This window comes from Limanda limanda, chromosome 16 (genome assembly GCF_963576545.1).
Source record: "Limanda limanda chromosome 16, fLimLim1.1, whole genome shotgun sequence".
NCBI lineage: Eukaryota > Metazoa > Chordata > Actinopteri > Pleuronectiformes > Pleuronectidae > Limanda > Limanda limanda.
Window position 1 is genome coordinate 7,495,004 of NC_083651.1, and position 21,203 is coordinate 7,516,206.

General features: G+C 40.3%; 2 protein-coding genes across 2 annotated transcripts in view; both read left to right on the forward strand.

Annotated features, from left to right (window-relative positions):
- Window positions 1–6,837, forward strand: part of man1a2 (mannosidase, alpha, class 1A, member 2) — a 117,066-nt gene extending 110,229 nt beyond the window's left edge. Inside the window, exons 13-14 of the mRNA XM_061088913.1 lie at window positions 607–722; window positions 3,348–6,837. Of these exons, the coding sequence (XP_060944896.1) occupies window positions 607–722; window positions 3,348–3,483 (252 nt within the window). The 3' untranslated portion in view covers window positions 3,484–6,837. The remainder of the gene's footprint in view (window positions 1–606; window positions 723–3,347) is intronic.
- A 6,174-nt stretch (window positions 6,838–13,011) lies between these two features.
- Window positions 13,012–20,803, forward strand: tent5c (terminal nucleotidyltransferase 5C). Its single transcript, XM_061089199.1, has 2 exons — window positions 13,012–13,032; window positions 19,676–20,803. Exons 1-2 carry the CDS (start codon window positions 13,012–13,014, stop codon window positions 20,801–20,803), a joined length of 1,149 nt encoding a protein of 382 aa, XP_060945182.1.
- The last annotated feature ends 400 nt before the right edge of the window (window positions 20,804–21,203 follow it).

Sequence of the window (21,203 nt, forward strand, 5' to 3'; positions counted from 1 at the left end):
CTTTTTGTTATTACTTTAAGAAAAATCCAAGCAACATCATTGGATTCTTGAAATCAATCCACAAACAAATTACGTGTCCAAAAGCTGCTGTTTTTTTCTCCTCAAGCAGCTGTGCACTGAAAAGAAAGTGAACAGCTAAAACCTGAGAGCAAAAAATGCGAAGAAACAATGCACTTTGCCACTCAACTATCATTTTCCCATTGTATTGAAATCTTCAAATAAAGGTGTAAAGACAACCTAAGGAGGAAATCGTAAAAATGAACCCACAGGCTGTGCATCACTTTAGGAAAAGCTTTGTGTCATTAAGCAGCAGTTCTCCCACATTAGGAAGCTGCTTTGTGAGGAGACATTTGAAAGGAATGAGATGTAAATGCAGGGGAGGCAGAGTGTGGGGGTTTGTGGTAATCGTCTTTTCCTCGAGTTTTATGTTTTTCTTTACAGCTGCTGTTTCCTGTATGCGTGTCCCTAGGACTCGCTCTAATCTGTCACAAGCAAAGAAATGAATTACAGCATGCTCTTGTAAGCTTATTAAAATGGTGCTCTCCTTTGCCCCCTCCACTGTTCTTCCCTTCCTTCCATCCTTCCCTCCGCTCTCGTCTCCTCCAGGCCATTGATAAGTACTGCAGGGTGAGCGGCGGTTTCTCGGGAGTGAAGGACGTCTACTCCTCCAACCCGACCTACGACGACGTGCAGCAGAGCTTCTTCCTCGCAGAGACGCTCAAGTAAGTCCACAGTAATTGGTTCTTTATTAGCACGATCAATGAATCATCAGTTGGTTTGTTGATTGATTAATCATTTTAGCGGCAGACTGATTGAAAAAATTACTCACATTTTCAAAAATAAATGACAAAAGAATTACAAAAGCATTGTGCAGGCTGTAAAAGACTTTAAAGTCTTTTAAAGGACAAGCCCACATTTTTTTCAAGTCAATCTTAAACACTGGAACCGACAAGATCAATTTCCATTTTGATTTTAATGTAATTGCTTTTGGAAAAAACAACAAATCTTGTCCAGTAAAATAATTAACATTTTAATTCTAACTTGAAACTTGTGCGAGGTTTCAGCAGAGTTGAACAAATTAAATGAAAATCCTTTTGTTCTTGTTCCTATAAAACAAACTGTTATTAGACTCTAGACTGATGAAGCTTAGCGTTTCAGCTGAAATAAATAAATTGTCTGCAGGAAGGAGATCCAACTCCTATTTGAATTTTAGGGAAGAAACTCTTTGCACCCTGTTAAGAGAGGAGTAAAAATGACAATGATCAGAAATCATTTAATACATTGATGTTAGCGTTGTTGAGATTTAATACACAGACACGTGAAATAGATGGACATATTCATTGTTTTTTTGGTTTTCGACAAATAATGAGTATACTTTATAATTAAATATACATCATTGAAGTTGACTGAATCTTAGCACATTTTGTATTAACAACCTTTTTGTCGATTTGCCGACTAAAGAAGCTTTAGTCCTTTTTTGGACTTTTACACTTTCAGTCCAGACCAATTTATTATTTATTCATTCAAAATGAGGTCAATCACAATCAATTTAATATTCTGCAAACTTTTGATTTAACAAAAATAGAGCTCAAAGCAACAAAAAAAGTGCATTCAACAAGAATTAGAGAAAGATATTTCAGAACCATCTAAGTGAAAGTGCAGTTTACAATAATTAACTTTGAAGAAAGTGGACACCACTGTGTGGCGTTATGTTGTCCTGGATACTGTAACTACAGTAATAATACTCAGGGTTTGATAAATTAATACTAAATAGTTTTATGAAAACTGTGGGATATTAACATGTTTCAAAACACTAAAATTGAACGGAACTTTTAGAATCGTTATCTATGTGGTGAGACATTTTTTTGCGGTTACATATAGAGCCACTTGACCGTAGATCACTTACTTGTCCTCTCTGTGTTCCAATGTTGTGAGAGTGAGTGATGCTCTTCAGAAAGGAATTACAGGTTAACTCGCTGGCATCTGTTGTTGTTCCTGTCCATTAGAGACATTTGCTCTGTACGCAGCTACAAAATGTTTTAAAGGATGACTGATGCAAAGGCCAGTTCTCATTTCTCTGTGGTGCGTCATCATCATTATCATCCCTGATGGACGAAGGGAGAGAAAGGCCGAGTAACAGGCCTTGAGCCAGAGGGAGAATTAAAGCCTAATGTGGCTCTCTGCCTTCCCCTGCTGGTAGCTCTGTGAATCTTCTCCCATTAACACTGGAAAAACACCTGAGCTACAAGAGGTTAACAGAGTTTATACTGTGAGTCCGACATTGTGACGGGTCAAAGAATTAAAAAAACAGAACTATCCTCTTTAATGGCTTCTCAGCGCTTTTTAACTATATCATCTTTAACTATAAAGTTTCTGATATTAACTCCCACAAAGAATCAAATGACACTAAAACGTGTCTTTGGTGCATCAGTCTTTAAAGGTTACAGGCCACACTAACTGCTTACTCTTTGAGACGATGACATTTGAATGGCGTCACGCAGCCTGTGGGGTGTTCGCTGTCGTCGTCACATCAAGACGTCTGTGTCAAACAGGCTCCTGATTGGCTGCCTGATTGGAGCTGTACAAAGATGTAGCAGCAGAACCTGTGCTCCTCTACTGCGTGTGGATTATTGATCAAATTACAGTTTCTTGACTGTGTGCTTTGTCAAATTTGTTTATGAGATCATAAGATTATATTCAAAGCTTGCTGAAGTCTCTGCACATAAATGCACCTAACGAGTTGATGCAGACTTCTATGCTGGAAAACTTGATTTAGAAATGTGTTTCTTTATGTCTATGTAGCCCTTTTCTCATGGAAGTCCCTGGGATAGTAAAAGTGAATTATTGCATATGAATACACTGGAAAACCAACTAAAACATGAAATCATAATCTTCGCAATACAATTAATTATTTTCATCAAGATCTATGAATTACTCATTTGGAAAATTCTGAAAATGTTCCCACAACCATAAACAATTATATGTCACCACCAGTATGAGCCCAGAACACTAGGTGTTAACCAGATACAGTTTATTTTACACAGTTGAGTAACTCAAATATTATTTTTAATCACTTAAAAACTCCTCTGGAATTTTATGTTGACAAATCAGCCAATGTTCCTGTTTCACCTGAAAAAGCCCGATGAGTCAAACAGTCAACACTGATGAGACCTAACTGTCAATCACACATCAGAGGAGACGTAACAGAGTCGGACATGTTTACAAACCTGTGGATTTGGACTTTGCTGTAACTATGTATTCTGTCCTTTCTCTCCCCCTTATCTCCCTTCCTCACCCTCTTTTCCTCTGTTTGTTACGCACCATCCCCGCCCCCCCACACCCCACAGGTACCTGTACCTGTTGTTCTCCAGCGACGACCTGATGCCGCTGGAAAGCTGGGTCTTCAACACGGAGGCTCACCCGCTTCCTGTTCTCCACCTGGGCAACATCACGCTGCCCGGCAGCGAGCCGGCTCAGCAGTAGATGGACAGACCGATCTCCCTTCGCCAACGGCACCAGGGGGCGCCACATGTCTGCCCGCCTGCCCCAAAAAAACAAAAAACGAAAAAAATCACCCACCAACACTGGACAAACTTACATTCTGATCTACAGACTCTCAACTGCGTTCGGACTGCAGACATCGACAGGAGACGGAGCGATAGCCTCCAGCACAGAAGAGAGGTTCTGAGGTTCTCCCACAGAAGAAGAGAGGTTCTCTTCTTCTGTCTTTAAATCTTTGACTTTTTCTCTCCATCGCTCTGTCTTCTCTGCTCAGAAGGACGGTGGGTGCGCTGCTCAGCCTCAAGTTTGGCTTGAACAAAACTCTTTTCTCTGAAGGACCGAGCTCCAAAGCTGGTGGCTTGACTTAGTTTTTTGTTATCATTTTTTGTGTTTAATTTGACCAAACTTTGCTCCTGCACAGACTGGAGGCACTGCGAGTGCTCTGTGGGGTTTTGTGAAGGACAATGCAGTCACTTTGACACTGGGCCTGATGGAGCTGTCACTTTTCCACACAGACAGACTTGAGGACTTTACAGGGTCTGTTAATAAAGTGTGATATATTTTTGGGGGGGGTGGAAAAATCCTGAATGGGGACACAGGGTTGAATCAAAGCCCTCCGTTTCTCCTGACCCGACCCACTCCCGGTGTGATGGTCATCAGATGAACTTTGACCCGGAACTGTCAGCAGCTCGTCACTTCCTCGGTGTCAGAGCGGGTTTTGGCAAATCTCCCCACCTCCTCAGATCCTTGTATTTTCAGCAAAGCGGACCAGAAACAGCAGCAGGCCTCCCTCCATCTTCACCACTTCTCAACACCTTTCCCGTTTTCTCCTACACTTTCTCCTCCAGTTGGACACATCACCCCTAAACCATTCTGCTGCTACTCGATTGGATGCTGCTTTTTTTATCTCTCACATTTTTTTTATCAAACCATCTTTATTTCAGCACTTCTCTCATCTCTCCTGTCTGATTCTTTCCCACCTTTTCATAAATCACATCACATCATTTTCACACCATTCAAGGCTTGAACCCGACCATGCTTCCATAGGAGTGTGTGTGTGTGTGTGTGTGTGTAAGAGTGTGTGTGGTGGTTAAAATAACCCTTACTGTAAATCAAAAGTTTGTGCACTTTGTATGGGAAGAGGAGTGTGGAGGTGTAGCACTGGAAGAGCTGAATTAACGAAGATGGCCAATTCCACAAAATACTCCTTTCGACCTTGTATCACTGCTCTGCCACCAAAACTGAAGGCTTCATTAACCCACTGCGCTGTTAAAAATCCACAATCCTACTTTCATTTTCTCTTCTCTCGTCTCCTTCCTCTTAATCTCTGTGTCACTTCTCCACCAGAAGAAGATTTAGAACTTTCAGGCCTTTAGTCTCAGGGTTTCACACATTCTTCTGGAAAGTCTGGCAAAGAATGAAACCGTATCTCATATCACTGAAATTGGAAGTTTGAATCGATTTTAAATCATAGTGGAAAATACTTTTTTTCATTTTCAGAGAACTATTCACCTGTGAACCTGCCCCGGGATCTGACCCCGTTCATCACATTGTCCAACAACTAAATGAATCATATCATCCAAAACACTTAGAGCATTAAAACTATAAAGTAACTGTGGTCGGAGAAAAACATAGAGTTTCTGGCGTAGGCTGTAAATAAACATGGACGACACGTCCCCACTTCCACCCTCTGTACAAAAATGAAGCTAATAGATCCCAGACTTGGGCTCCGCCATCTTTCTCCCTTAACGTCACATGCACTCGACCAATCACAGGTCAGGTCTCAGCTGTCAATCATGATGCTCCACCCCATTTTTTTTTTTTTTTTTGCAGCTATAACAAATACTAATGTTCACATGGAGGAGGCATTATCAGCCACCAGAGGGCAATACAGATTTTTTTGGAGTTTCACTTTTTGTTGTCCCTCTTTAAACACAGGCTTTGGGTTTTACCATGATTTGATACCATTGTTAAGAATAATATATTACTAACGTTATAAAAATACAGTGAGCTTAATGATGGGCTCAGTACACTTGTGATATGAACGTTTGTGTTTGTGTGTGTTCATGACAGAGAGACTGACTGTGTGTTAAAAATGTGATTTTTTTTCTATGAGTTTGTCACCAGATTGTTTGACATGAATCTCGTTTCCAAAATGCGCTGAACCAGGAAGGTTTATATCTGGTTTCCTTCTCGAGCCTTATTTGCATTTGTGATCTCTTGGGTGACACTGTGCTCTTTATTTGCGGTGTGTTTTTACGATGTGTTGCGATATAAAACTCCTGTCATTGTTTTTAATTGCACAAATTCCCTGTGGTGTGCACATGGATTGAAAATGTTGTCAGAGCTCTATTCATGTTGACAGCAGACGAGACAAAAACAACAAGATGACAGTTCAAAGTATCAAATGATCACTCCCCAAAAATTTAATTAAGAAACCCAGACACTCCTACATACCGAATGGAATTTTCTGACACTCACCCTCTGTGTGCAGCTGTTTGTTTGTTGATAAAGGCGATCTGTGTGATCCAGCACCACAGACCAACAGCTCCCACTGTGCTCACAAATCCGATTATAGCTGCAGGAGACCATCGTCACGTTTGACAGCCGAGTAGGACACAGATTATCATGATAACACAATGTAATATTGAGAAGTCATACAATACGAAAGTAAAAGTTAAAATCCGAAGCACAACATGTTATCAGGAACACGTTTAAACATTTTCAGCTGTGATCAGAAAGATTTAGGACCTGATATGTGAAATGTCTGCAGCAGTAAGGGAGTCAAACTAACTTTTAAGCCAGTTTTTGTATCACAGTCTGATCACTTACTATCTTTGTTAACTTGGCTTTGACCAAGAGTCTGAGATCAGTTGTATCAATCTGCCTTTTTTCTTCCGTTTTAAATCAATGATGTGACACAAAAGGCATCTGCAGTTTTTTTTGTTTTCTTTTAAGGAATCTTATAAAGTGTACGCTCACGATTCTTTGCTGCCAAGTTCTTCATTTCTCTCCCTCATCATTCATCCAACATCATCTCCATCCTCCTCTTTCAGCTGATCTCCAGTCGTCAGTAACATTTCAGTTTTGGTTCTCCCCCCCCCCTAACACGGTCTCTGACATCACGCTGACCTCATCACCTCCTTTATTCCCAAAAGGAGGCAGCCCAAGGAGAAACCCTTGGGCGGCCATCGAGTCGCAGGGAGCGACGTTGCTTTTGAAAATTGAGTGTTCTGTATTTGTATTTTTACTGAACTAAAAAAAAATCAAATTAAAGTATCTGTAAATAAGTTTAAAACTGAGACACAAAGTCAATAAAGATGTTATGAAAATTGATCCGAGTGTTTTGCTTGATCGTCTGCTGCTTTGAGAAACTCCAGGTTTCTGAATCTTCATCCAGCGCCACCATCAGGCCCAACGACTAAATGTCTGCAAAACTAATGATAGCATCCGAAGCCTCAGCTTGATGTATTTCTTGATCATTAAATTCTGTTTAATAAGAAAGTTTGATTCAGCATCTGCAGATATACTTTTATATTATATATAAACTACATATTCAAGTTTATGAGAGGTGTAAATGAGCCAAGGAACAAGCAAACGTCTGGATTTGGGATCTGCTCTCTGGGCCTCATGTTATCTCGATGCTAAACTAATGCTGAGCTACCTGCTGTTGTCACCTTGAGATGCATCTTGCAGCCTTGGACGTAGACGAGTTGCTGGGAACCTGATGTCGGCAAACTTTATCTATTTATCAACAGTTCCACTTCACCACTTCCCTGTCTTGTGGTCTGATGCCTGTGGTGAGGTGCTCTGGAGTTAAAGTGGAGGAACAGGCTGCTGGTGTTTAAGTGTCTGTAGCTTAACAATACACTCAGTAGCTAAATAACTCTTTCATGCAGCAGCACAAACCAAAATGAGGAAAGAGTTTCTCATCACTCATGTTAGATTTATGGTTCCAGTAATTGTGAACAAACTGAACTTGCTGAGCGACTTGCTCAGAGTAATGAGACAGGTTGATCCATCAGAGATGAAAACTACGTGACTTCCTGCTCTGTGTGTTTGTCCTGCCAGGAAATACTGTACATGCTTACAAAAAACATGGGCTTGGTGCTTTTATCAATGCTTCATTGTATTGTTTAGTTTTTTATCTCACAAGCAGAGCTATTCAAGGTTCCACCCATTTGATGTAGAACCACGCTGGTTGAGTTTGTCTGCCGGTTGAGTTACAGTTTTTTTCGATTGCTTAAACACTAAAATCAAGAGTATTACACAATTATCAAAACCTTACACTCAAGGAGCATAACATGAGCCCAGATCTGCACCACTATAAGCACAATGTCAGCTTCACACTTTTTGCAAAACAATACACACAGTGATTTGAAAAACACTAAACACACTTGTATACAGTAGACACAGAAGTATATGAAGATGTCACTTCCTTGCAATTCCTAAGCATTGACTGTCAAATGACCACCCTATGAGCCAATTGGTTAAATACAGCCATCAGGTGTGCAAACACATGATTGCTTAATTGTAGACACACCAATCAGGTTTAAGCACTATATAAAAGCAGCAGCTGAGTTCACCTGACATCAACCAAAAGGGAGCTCGTGCTCAAAAAAGAAGAAGAGTGAGGGTGAGAGGGGGAATCCACGGAGGAGAAGAAGGCTGCGGCATGAGTATGTGGAGGGATGTATTGTTCTCTTTAGCACTGTGATGTTGCATACTGCACACGTAACCTTTATAATGTAAATGTCCTGTATACCAGACATATGCTGAACTACACAATCTTGTCTTTCACTGTATTTCATAGATTTTGACAGATGGATGCTGGGGAAATCCTGCATGAATTCATATATATAGATGAGGCAGGGTTCAACCTGACAAAAGCAAGAAGGAGAGGCAGAAATATCATTGGCCACGGGGCTATAATCAGTGTCCCAGGGCAACGGGGGGTAACATCACCCTTTCCGCTGCCATTACACAGAATGGGGCCCTCCTCCGTCATGCCAGTAAGGGCCCTTACAACACACCTCACATTCTCACATGTTTGGACCGATTGCACAACATCGTCACAGCAGTAAACCACAGGCACCAGATGCAATACACTGTCATCTGGGACAATGTGTCATTCCACCACTCTGCTCTGGTCCAGAACTGGTTTCAACACCATCCACAGTTTACAGCACTATACCTTCTACCATACTCTCCCTTTCTAAACCCAATCAAAGAGTTTTTCTCGGCATGGCGGTGGAAGTTTTACGATCTCCGGCCACAGGCTCAAGTTCCCCTCATTGAAACCTGAACTGGATACAGAATTTTCTGCTTGTCTGATATTTGCTGAGCTTACAGTGTTATGCACACTCCTGTAGTAGCATTACAGTTTTTCTCGATTGCTTAAGCACGATTTTCAAAACAGGGCCCGGTGTTTCAAAACACTAAACACAATTGGCACAACCACACACCCAATCAGAAGAACACCTCAGATCCTTTGCAAAATGAAACACTCTTGTAAAAACTATACACTAATTTGTCAAAACCATATTTTGTTACCATATGAATAGTATTATAGTGGTGCAGATCTGGGCTCATGTTATGCTCCTTGAGTGTAAGGTTTTGATAATTGTGTAATACTTTTGATTTTAGTGTTAAAGCAACCGAAAAAAAACTGTAAAACTGGGACATGTTTTGTTGTGATTCTCTATGTTGACATGTTGACTGATTTGGGTATATGGAGAGAAATAAATTATATTTTCTTGAGTCTGCAGCATTGGTCTTGTGTAGTGTTTGGTAAATGTATTGTCTATTTGCACTTTCTCTGTGTACTTCACTTGCAAGAGTCTAATCACTGAGAACTGGAATTGCTAAAAGTGTTTTAGGTTAGCAAGTCATGTGAAGCGTGTGTGTTTCATATGGTAACAAAATATGGTTTTGATAAACTAGTGTATAGTTTTTACAAGAGTGTTTCATTTTGCAAAGGATCTGAGGTGTTCTGCTGATTGGGTGTGTGGTTGTGCTCATTGTGTGTAGTGTTTTGAAACACCGGGCCCTGTTTTGAAAATCGTGCTTAAGCAATCGAGAAAAACTGTAAAGTGCTTTCAACCTAAAGGGATAGTTCACAGAAAAACGACTCACCACTATGCCGCTGGGGGGGAGTGTTTGAGTCCACAGAACCCTGCTGGAGTTTCAGGGGCAAACAGTGTTGCAGCCAAATCCAATTCTATTGACTTCAATACTATTAAATGAACTGAATTGAAGTAATTGAAACAGCATCATTTACAGGTAATCCTCCTCACATGTTCGTGTGGAGGGCAGAGGACTTATAGGATAAAATCATATTGTAAATGACGCTGTTTCGAGTTGAATTTGAATGTCTTGGCTTGCGGACACTTGGAGAAGCAGTATGGAGGCATGTTGTGGTTTTTTTTTCGATTGTTTTTACACGTTTAAAGAATTGCATCATTGTTAACCCCTAAAAACCCATAAAATGTGTTTTATGACACAAAAGTTTTTTTATTGAATTACTTTTTCTGTGGAACTCACAGCAACCTGCTCTGTGACTGATTGATATTAATATAGCTGTGCTGACTTCCCTGTGGTTGACAAGCAGTGTTGATATATGAGAAGGTCTTGTCACTTCAGTGATGGGTGTTGTCTTCATATTGTTTTTCACTTTGGCTCAACTCCTGTTATTTTTATCACCTGTTTAAAATAAGTTTTTTTTGCTGCTGGAAAAGTCTACACTGATTCAGTTCCATTTAAAAACTGACAGCGCCCATGTGGCAAACATTATTATTCTAAGACACCCGGAGTAAGACTCACATCAAATATTTAGATTGATCAAGATCCAGTATCATTCAGCAGCCTGAGACGCCAACACACACCCAAGTCGTCTGTGTGTGTGTGTGTGTGTGTGTGTGTGTGTGTGTGTGTGTGTGTGTGTGTGTGTGCGTGCGTGCGTGCGTGCGTGCGTGCGTGCGTGCGTGCGTGCGTGTGTGCGTGTGCGTGCACGTGTGCGCGTGTGTGAGGAGAGAGGTAAAGAGGAACTGAACTTTTATGTGAGACAAAGATGTTCTGTGTGTCACTGTGAGAGAATGTGAACAAGTGCCTTTCTTTGAAGGGTGAACGGGAAAGTGGTCAACAAGCATGTCCGGATTTCAATATCTGAAGTCATTGTGAAAGCACTAAGTATTGATCACTAACCCCTATGTTCGTCTTGGGAGGCGCCGCAGCTTCAGTTTTGATCTGTGTCTTTACAACCTGAACTTTCTCTGCTGCTGCTGCTGCTGCAGCTGCAAAGGAAACTTTTGAATTCTTAAACTCACCAACAAACCATAACATGTAAACCTAGATCCTCTTCTCCCCCAGAACCACATCTAATAGATGAATTCAGGTTTGTTCTTCAGGATGCACACAGATGTGGGTTCAGGTTGCTGCACAATCGAATGTTCTCCATGTGCCACCGCTGTGAGCAGTTATTAAAGGCACACACTGCTCTGTTTGAAAAGTCTCACTCTACACACATTAACTTCACACTGTAAGAAATTAAAATGAGGAAATAAATCCTTCATTACATTTGATGGACTGTCTGATACAATATAACATTTGTTGGAACTTTTTCAGCTTTCCGCTCCGACCACTTTAGGTGAACGTGTAAATGGTTACTGCTCCTGTCCTGTTGAGGGAGGTGTGGCTGCTTCACCAAAAACACTGGGAAATTTCACTCTCAAACCAGTTTGGCAGATAATCATAATGGTATTTCCTCTTGTAAATGGTTTCTTTGTGGTTTCATTAGCAAAATTTGGGCCGTGCCATGGTGCTGAACATGGAACATGTTTTTGTGGTGATGCACTTGTTCTTTTTTTACAGACATGTTTGCAATCATTGTCATCACGCCCCTGTCATTTCAAGGCTGTGTGTACGCAGGCGGGAGGATTTTCAAAGGTTTCACTCTACCAAGCAGCTTTTTATAAAACCGCATTATTGTATTTGGCCTCACGGTGAACAGACTGAGCGTGTTTAGAGAACGAGGGAAGAGAGGAAACGTGAGAAAAACTGAGGTCGGGGATAATCCTGGAATTAGTTTACATGAAGAGAGAAAAAATCAGGCCCTTTGAAAAGTGAAAGATGAGTCCCAACTCTCCCAAATATACAACTTGGATGTGTTGGGTTTTATTTAGCCGTGGGGTTTCTGCACTTTCTCTTCAGCCTCTAACCATGAGCTCTTGCGACATTCTTCCAAAACACAACAAAGGAAGATGGCTGGCATCTAATCAGTCCTCGCTGCCGCATGAGCACTGCCTGGCAAAGTGGAAACTCAACTCCGAAACGAGTCCTGCCTCTCAGAAATGAGGTCAAATTGGGTTCAAATCTTTGTGTTCAAGAAGTTACATCTGTCATCTCCCATGTTTTGAAAGTCGTCTGTAGTGCAGGAGCATTAACTGATTGGAAATATTTACAATGCTTAAACTTTCTATTGTATTAAAAAACTTCAGAAACATGTACTTGCACAAACATGGGGGTGAGAAGACCTAAAATGACAGAAAACACCATTTCATGTACTTTTTTAAATTTGGCTAATATCCCATCAGCTAACATGGAGGAGGCATATGAGTATATGACCTATATTGCAGACAGCCACCAGGGGAAAAGTGGAACAAATATTCAAAATGTATGTTTTTGTTTCATTTCACAGATTTCAGAGGCTGTTTTCTCAAACTGAAGTTTCTCTCCACTTCAGTTTCACTCACTTACACCGGACCGGACTGTCTACATCCTGAAAATGTTCACAAAGGGGTTTGTCCATAACTAATTTACAGTCTGACTCAAAAACCATTTCACCAGGTGAAAATCTACTGTTGTGGCCATCAACTATATTTTCTGATTTATGGAGAAATAGAAATAGATGCTGAAGATTCCCTCTTTAAAGAAATTTTATAAAACAGATATTTTAAACCGGCTTTAGTCACTGGTCCAATTTCTGTTCGGGAAATAGTGTATATTTTTATTAGATAATGCTGTATTTACATATTTAAACACATATTATTAGAAAATTGGCAATACCAAAAATATTTCTCTCAATGCAAGGAATCAAGTGGAGGAGTTTTATGGTGTTATCTATTAATACAAAGTTTTACCCTGTTTTATTCACCTTAAAAAGGAAATACATATATTAGTGAAAATGGTCAAAGATCTAATGCAGAATTTACATTTCCTCAGTGAAACTTTTAAATTGATTCCTCGAGCGAGACTGAAAGTTTGGAGCTTTCTCAGACGGTTTGTGAACATCGCCTGCAGATCTCTTCTTTCCCACAGTTGAGTCAGCGGCAACTTCTTTTTATTCTTTCATGCACATAATAATGATTAACATAATAATCAGGAAGTGATTCTGCAGGACGACATTAATCACTGTCACAGAGAAGACGCAGGGGAAACTCTTGTCATGTAATAATGTGCATATTAAAGAGAGTGTATGTGTGTGCGTTTGTGTGTGTGTGTCCGATAATAACTATGACGTCAGGAGAAGAGCAGGTTTTTAAATGTCCGACTGACTCATTCTGAAGAGATTAGCAAGCTCTCTCCTTAACAGCCTTTAATGGAACTGTGGTGTGTGTCTGTCTGTTTGCTTACATGGGGACAATGTGTCCGTCCAGGTTCGTGCTAATGTGCATCTCATTGTGTGTTTAATGTGTTAATGGCCAGTGTTGCTTACTCATCCGAGGCCTGGACGCACTGAGTCACTCTTCAGATGGCAGAGCTGCAGCTGCAAAGCACGGCTAACACACACACACACACACACACACACACACACATGTGCAAACACACACAGACTTCAGGTCAACCAACCTCACAAACTCGCTGACTTCCATCTCTTATCAAGATCTCTGTGATAACATTCTGTCGTCTCCTCAGAGATTCTTCACTCAGATGTCGGAGGAATGTATTTCCTACACATAGATGATTTCAATCTGTCAGACAATGAATTTGGTTTAAAGATCTAAAATCACTCCTAGTGAACTGGTTCTCATGTAGACAGAAAAAACAAAGCCGGAGCTCTGACTGCGTCATCCCACTGAAATGAAACACAACTGAGTTTCCTGCTGAAATCCTGATTAGGTTTTAACTCTGTTTTTATGTGAGGTGGATAGCTCAATTTCTACTGTGACTTAATTTGCCTTTTCCTTTGCATCTTCCTCCTGTGTGTTCAAATCTCTACTGTTTTAATCTTTGATGAGAAAGTAAAACGTGGCTATTCTGTTAAATTTCCCTTTAAAATCTCACATGAGTGAGAATATGACAAACACACAAAGAGAGAGGAAGGGGATCCCCTCTCGTTTATGGTTTCTGCTACTGACACACTGACACGGAGATGATGTACAACCCCACTCCCCGAGGGGCTCTCCTCACAACACACACACACACACACACACACACACACACAAACACACACACACACAAATACAACTGTACTGCTGAGGCTCACTGGTTCGTTTCCGTGCTGCAGAGAAAAGGAGAAGGTTTGTTTGTGCGAAACTGCATATTTAGCTTCTTCCTGACGTGTGTTTCCTGCAGCCACGTGTGTCTTCATGTTTCGGTGGAAACAGGAGTGTGATCACTGCAGGAAAAGATGATGTTAAACTTTCTTTTCTCAGCAATAAATACACATGTTTAGATTTTTTTTTTCTAAAGTGGTCTTTCTATGACTTATCTTTACATGAATGATCATAGAGTTCAATAATTGTTCCACTGAAGAAGGTACTTTTAACATTTTAATGTGTGTGGTCTGCATTAAACTGACAACAATTATTAGCTTGAAGATTGGCCTCCTTTTTCCTGATTGATATTTGTATTTATATATTTCGGATGTTTCTTTGTATGTTTGTATTTGTATGTTCTCAATTAAATAGGACAATTATAAACTACAGATGTGGTTGGAGGGAGTCCTATGACAAAACACATGTTGTGATATGATGTAATGTTATAATGGATTTATACGCTCTGCTAAAAATAATGGTGCCTGTGTTTGGTGTTAAACCAACGAGTAAATACATTTCACACCATTTATGTATCTCACATTTTTCACAACCATGGATCTTGCTTTCATTCCTCTCTCTCTGTCTCTCTGTTTGTGTATACCTGGGTTTTACGTTCCAGTGAATCATTACACTTGCATCCTTCTTGTAGTTTCTTTGCATCATTCACAGCGACACACCTCTGAAGTGAGGGGAAGAAAACGTTCGATTCCAGAGTGTGTCACTGGGGGGGGGGGTTCTGCTAAGCTGCTGTTCTCTGCGTCACTGTGGGTGATGACTATGTGTGTGTGGGGGGGGACAGAAAGACAAGGGAGGACTTTTTTCTATGTGTTCTAATGAAATGCACAGTATTCTTCATATTAAAAGTCTCTCTGATGTGTCACTAGGGTTGCCAAATTCCGGGAATATTCAAAGTTGGAAACTTTCTATGGGAATTAATGGGAATATACGGGAATTAACGGGAATAAACGGGAATATACGGGAATTAACGGGAATAAACTGGAAATGTTGTGGGTAATTTATACTAACTGTATTTACCTTGTCTTATACAGACATAAATATAAACATTTTGTTGTGTCATATGCTGATTTGAGCCCTGAGGAAACTTTGGCACTTGACTATATGCTTCTGCATTGTCGTGTCATTCTTAACATAAGTCTTTGCACAGTATTTGCAAATGTACACAGCCTTTCCTTCTACATTGGATGGGGTGAAATGTCTCCACACATGAGATAGTGCACGTGGCATTGTTCTGTAGAATAAGATGAGAAAAAAGTTTGTAAAAAAACACTGATGCAATGCCAGAGATATAAATAGTTAGCCAACCAATTGGAATTGTCTGTAAACATATTTTACAATTGATGGATAAATGAATGGAAATAGGCTAGATGAACAGATGAACAATCCTCAATCAGCATACTAATATATTTTCCCCAGTAATATCATCGAAACTTACCTGACTAGTCCTGCACACTACAGCAGGCCTCAAAAAAGCAACATAAACTTTAAATAATGATGAACGACATGAAGCCGAATTATCTTGATCGCCTACCGGAGGTCATAAATCCTGCCTACTCCATGTTAGTGGATGGGACCAAGCTATAAAGTCAGAGAACACATGCAATTAATTTTTTCTCTGTGATTTAAGGTGGTTCTCATGACACTGATGTGTTTGAGGGTTAATGTTTCTGATAAGTTCAGTTTTGGTTGTTTTATGCTACAAGAATGAGGTGAAACATCAGATTAACAGATGAGACTAACACCTTGATACCACTTCCCCCCCATGACTCCAGTCAGACTCAGGCTCTAAATGATGTCACCAACACAAGATGGCAGCATTCGTATCCAGTATATCTGGGCTTTGCTTTTGTAAAACAGGACATGGTGGAGACACATCTTATATATATATATATATTTTAGATATGTATATTTGATTTCTATTGACATTTTTTTGTATTCCTTTTTTATCCTATTTTTTTTTGTCTGCTTTTAATAGTCTGAGCATTGCCATAGGAGAGCCTGTGACCCAAGCATTCCATTGCAAGCGACTGCTTAATGTTATCGTTGTGTACATGACAATAAACTCTTGAATCTTGAATCTTGAATCTTTCTTTACAGTCTATGGCTTTAATAAATATATGTGATCCCTTGAATCTGATCCATTTACAGATGAAAACTAAATTATGAATGTATGATTTAGTTTCTGTTTCCAAATAGCCTCAAACAAAGTAGATGTGGCTGCTATGATGACTTATCTATCTATCTATCTATCTATCTATCTATCTATCTATCTATCTATCTATCTATCTATCTATCTATCTATCTATCTATCTATCTATCTATCTATCTATCTATCTATCTATCTATCTATCTATCTATCTATCTATCTATCTATCTATCTATCTATCTATCTATCTGTATCTCTATCTATCTATCTATCTATCTATCTATCTATCTATCTATCTATCTATCTATCTATCTATCTATCTATCTATCTATCTATCTATCTATCTATCTATCTATCTATCTATCTATCTATCTATCTATCTATCTATCTATCTATCTATCTTTCTATCTATCTATCTATCTATCTATCTATCTATCTATCAATCTATCTATCTATCTATCTATCTATCTATCTATCTATCTATCTATCTATCTATCTATCTATCTATCTATCCATCTATCTATCTATCTATCTATCTATCTATCTATCTATCTATCTATCTATCTATCTATCTATCTATCTATCTATCTATCTATCTATCTATCTATCTATCTATCTATCTGTATTCATATCTATCTATCTATCTATCTATCTATCTATCTATCTATCTATCTATCTATCTATCTATCTATCTATCTATCTATCTATCTATCTATCTATCTATCTATCTATCTATCTATCTATCTATCTATCTATCTATCTATCTATCTATCTGTATTCATATCTATCTATCTATCTATCTATCTATCTATCTATCTATCTATCTATCTATCTATCTATCTATCTATCTATCTATCTATCTATCTATCTATCTATCTATCTATCTATCTATCTATCTATCTATCTATCTATCTATCTATCTACCTATCTAACTATCTATCTATCTATCTATCTATCTATCTATCTATCTATCTATCTATCTATCTATCTATCTATCTATCTATCTATCTATCTATCTATCTATCTATCTATCTATCTATCTATCTATCTATCTATCTATCTCATTATTTTTATTGTGAGCATGTTTTATATTACGATTGATTATGAATATAATGATATGTATTATTATTGTTATTATGATATCAGTTGACAGACAAACCCAATCCTCAACATCGGTCCGTCTGCATTGGAAACGCAACAGGCCCGTCGACCAATCAGAGGCGTCGCTCGGCGCATTGGTATCCGAGGGACTGTGTTTCGTCCCGGCGGAGCAGCTGGTGTGAGTGGGTCGTGCTGCGGCTGTATAAAGCAGGTGTGTGCGTGGCGCTGCGGACACTGACTCCTCCGCGGTGTGTGTGTCTGTGTGTGTCAGCGCGTTTCCTCTGGATCATGAGTCTGAACGAACTTTATTTCTTCTCTTCTGGATTCTGAAGACTTTCAACAAAACGTACGTATCGACTCCATCCTCCATGTGGCTGCTTCTGTTGCGCTGACTGCGCTGTTAGCATGGAAACACTACGCTACGACCAAGTTTTACGTAAACCAAGGAGCGATGCGGGTGGATTGTTTCACCGCAACAGTGAGATCCTTTGATCCTGCGGGGTGACTCTTTGAAGTCTGTTTCCCGGGGTCGCAGACTTCAAAGCGCAGTGCGGTGCTCGCCACGCAGTTTTGCGGGAGCACTGATGAATCAGCTGGAGCAGGTCGCGGGGGGGGGCGGGGGGTTGGTGAATTGCGTGTCGGTGCGTTTTAACGTTGTCCACGTGGGTCGGTTTCTAGAATAAAAACGCCACGCTCGTGCACATCCGCTGCTTCTGGAAGCCCCACGCGCTCCCCTCTGGGATCCGGTCATGAGGATGATGACGTTTCACATGATTTAACCTTAAAGTCCATTCATGTTTTTGCTTATTATTAATATTTGAAAATTGTCAGACATAGGGCACCTATTAAAAGATTGATAATGACAAAAAACACTGTTAACTGTTTTGCATTTAGCTTTTCACTATTTTACTTCACTTTTTATATCTTATCTTTTTATATATTTTTATTCAGAAATGTTTATCTCAAAATAAATGTTACTTTGTATAAATATTGGTAAAAAGTGAGTAAATAAGAAGTAAACAGTGAGTAAATATATACTGGTTTCCCATTTTTTTATTCCTCTCCTATGCATGTTGTATTTATTGCGTTATGTTTCTATGTTCATTGTTTGCACCAATAACCAGAGCAAATTCCTTGTATGTGTGAACGTACTTGGCAATAAAAAATACTTCTGATTCTGAAATTATCAAAAACTCCAATTTAATAGTTTGATCATTTGTACCCATGTTCAGGATGTGTTACCGTCTGGTTTTGGACTGTTGAGCACGAAATAAAACAGACATAGATTTGAGTTTAGGAAAATTTTTATAAAAACTATTCTGATTATTTATCGACAGAACACCAACTCAACATGAGGATGATGATGTTTCACATGATTTAACCTTAACGATTCATGTTGTTTGCTTATCAATATTTGAAATTTGTATTGACATAGGGCAACTATTAAAAGATTGATAATGACATAAAAATCCAGTTTTATAGTTTGTTAATTTGTACCCATGTTTGGACTCAAATGAGTTCAGGATGTCTTACTGTTTGGTTTTGGACCGTTGAGCACAAAATAAAACATAGACATAGATTTGAGTTTAGGAAAACTATTATATCAAAATTCTGATTATTTATTGACCGAACACCTAAACAATTAACTGACAAATTTTTCCATACTAGGGACCAGATGGTCAGCTCTAGCATTAGGGAATTCATTTAGTTTTTTCTGCTGTTTACAGGCTCCCAGTCTTGTTTGTACATTTTGTTCAACAGATTTTATTTTTAAAAAGTGGTCACAGGGTTGCAAAATTCCGGGAATATTCAAGCTTGGAAACTTTCCATGGGAATTCACAGGAATTAACGGGAATAAACTGGAAATGTTGTAGGTAATTCATACTAACTGTATTTACCTTGTCATATACAGATATAAATATGATCATTTAATTTTGTCATAGGCTGATTTGAGCCCTGAGGAAACTTTGGGCACTTGACTATATGCTTCTGCATCGTTGTGTCATTTTTAACAAAGGTGTTTGCACAGTATTTGCTAATGTACACAGCCTTTACTTCTACATTGGATGGGGTGAAATGTCTCCACACATGAGATCAGCGTTTGATTTGCCTATTTTTTTTTTTTTTTTTCAAAATTCCCGAGCTTAACTTTCCGCCCCTTTGCAACCCTAGTCCCAGCCCTGATTGACTGTTGCTGTAGGATCTTGTGTTCTTGTGGAAATCTTTCAGTGTGTTTTATGATTTTGTGCATTTCGTTTTGTTTCTGCCACATTTGAAGCTAACACTGATTTGTTTGCTCTCTCCTGTTAGTTTATCAGAACCTTGTGAGAAGATGGAGAACAAGGAGAACAAGGAGAACAAGGAGGAATCAAAGAGTAGTTCAGTCAGTCTTCTGTCCTGGGAGCAGGTGAGCCGGCTCCACGACGTGCTGACGGCCGTCGTGCCTGTTCACGGACGAGGTAACTTCCCCACCTTAGAGGTGCGCCTCAAAGACATTGTGGCCTGGGTGCGAACCCGCCTGGAGCTGAGGGGCATCCGGGTGAAGGACATCCGTCTCAACGGCTCCACGGCCAGCCACGTGCTGGTGCAGGACATCGGCTGGAGCTACAAAGATCTGGACATCATCTTCAGGGTGGACCTGCCGCACGAGACAGAATACCGCGTCATTAAGGACGTGGTGCTGGGCACCCTGCTGGACTTCCTGCCCGACGGAGTGAACAAAGAGAAGATTACTCCCATGACTCTGAAAGAGGCTTACGTCCAGAAGCTGGTGAAGGTCAACACAGAGCAGGACCGCTGGAGCCTCATCTCCCTCTCCAACAACAATGGCCGCAACGTGGAGCTGAAGTTCGTGGACACAATACGCCGGCAGTTTGAGTTCAGTGTGGACTCCTTTCAGATTGTGCTGGACTCCATGCTGGTCTACTACGAGCTGTCCCAGACGCCGATGACTCAGGCCTTCCACCCGACCGTGAGCGGGGAGAGCGTGTACGGAGACTTCAGCCTGGCGCTGAGCCACCTGCGCAACAAGCTCATCGCCACCAAGCGGCCCGAGGAGATCCGGGGCGGCGGCCTTCTGAAATACTGCAATCTGCTAGTGAGGGACTTCCGGGCGGCCAGCGAGGAGGAGTTCAAAGGCCTGGAGCGCTACATGTGCTCCCGCTTCTTCATCGACTTCCCTGACCTCGGGGAGCAGCAGCGCAAGGTGGAGGCCTACCTGCAGAGCCACTTCATCGGTGAGGAGAAGAGCAAGTACGACTACCTCATGATCCTGCGGCGCGTGGTCAACGAGAGCACGGTGTGCCTCATGGGTCACGAGCGGCGGCAGACCCTCCACCTCATCTCGCTGATGGCCTTCCGGGTGCTGGCGGAGCAAAACGCCATCCCAGACGCCTCCTGTGTCACCTGCTACTACCAGCCAGCGCCGTACGTCCGGGACCACAACTTCAGCAACTACTACGTGGCCAACCAGAACATTCCAACATGGCTGCCATGTAGCTGAGTCAACAACCACGTGAAGGATGTAGAAGAGGGCACGGCCACTGCTGCGTATGAAAATAGAGGAATAGCAGAGAAAAAACAAAAAAAATGATATAGAGGCAATTGATGTAAAGTTCCTCTCAAGGCACAATTATATTTAAGTGGACAAGTGTTTTGCTTTGTTTTTGCAATCCTTTCTCATTCCTCATCTACAGAGGCGTCTAGGTCATTGAATAGAAAGGGATATTTTTAAGTGTTATTTAGATTTCTCTCTCATAATGTTTGGTTGTTTCCCTGTTTATCAACTTTATTCTTAATGGAGTTTTGTTTTGTGCCTTAACCTCCAGCTTTATCTCCCAATGATTTAAGTATATGGGCTGTTTCTTTGTAGACAGGGAATAAGAAAACGTTATAGCCTGAAT

Coding starts and splice junctions, on each gene's coding strand:
- tent5c (XM_061089199.1), top strand. CDS start 13,012: ATGACGTCAGGAGAAGAGCAG. Junction 13,033..19,675: donor TGACGTCAGGAGAAGAGCAG/GTTTTTAAATGT, acceptor GAGGAATCAAAG/AGTAGTTCAGTCAGTCTTCT.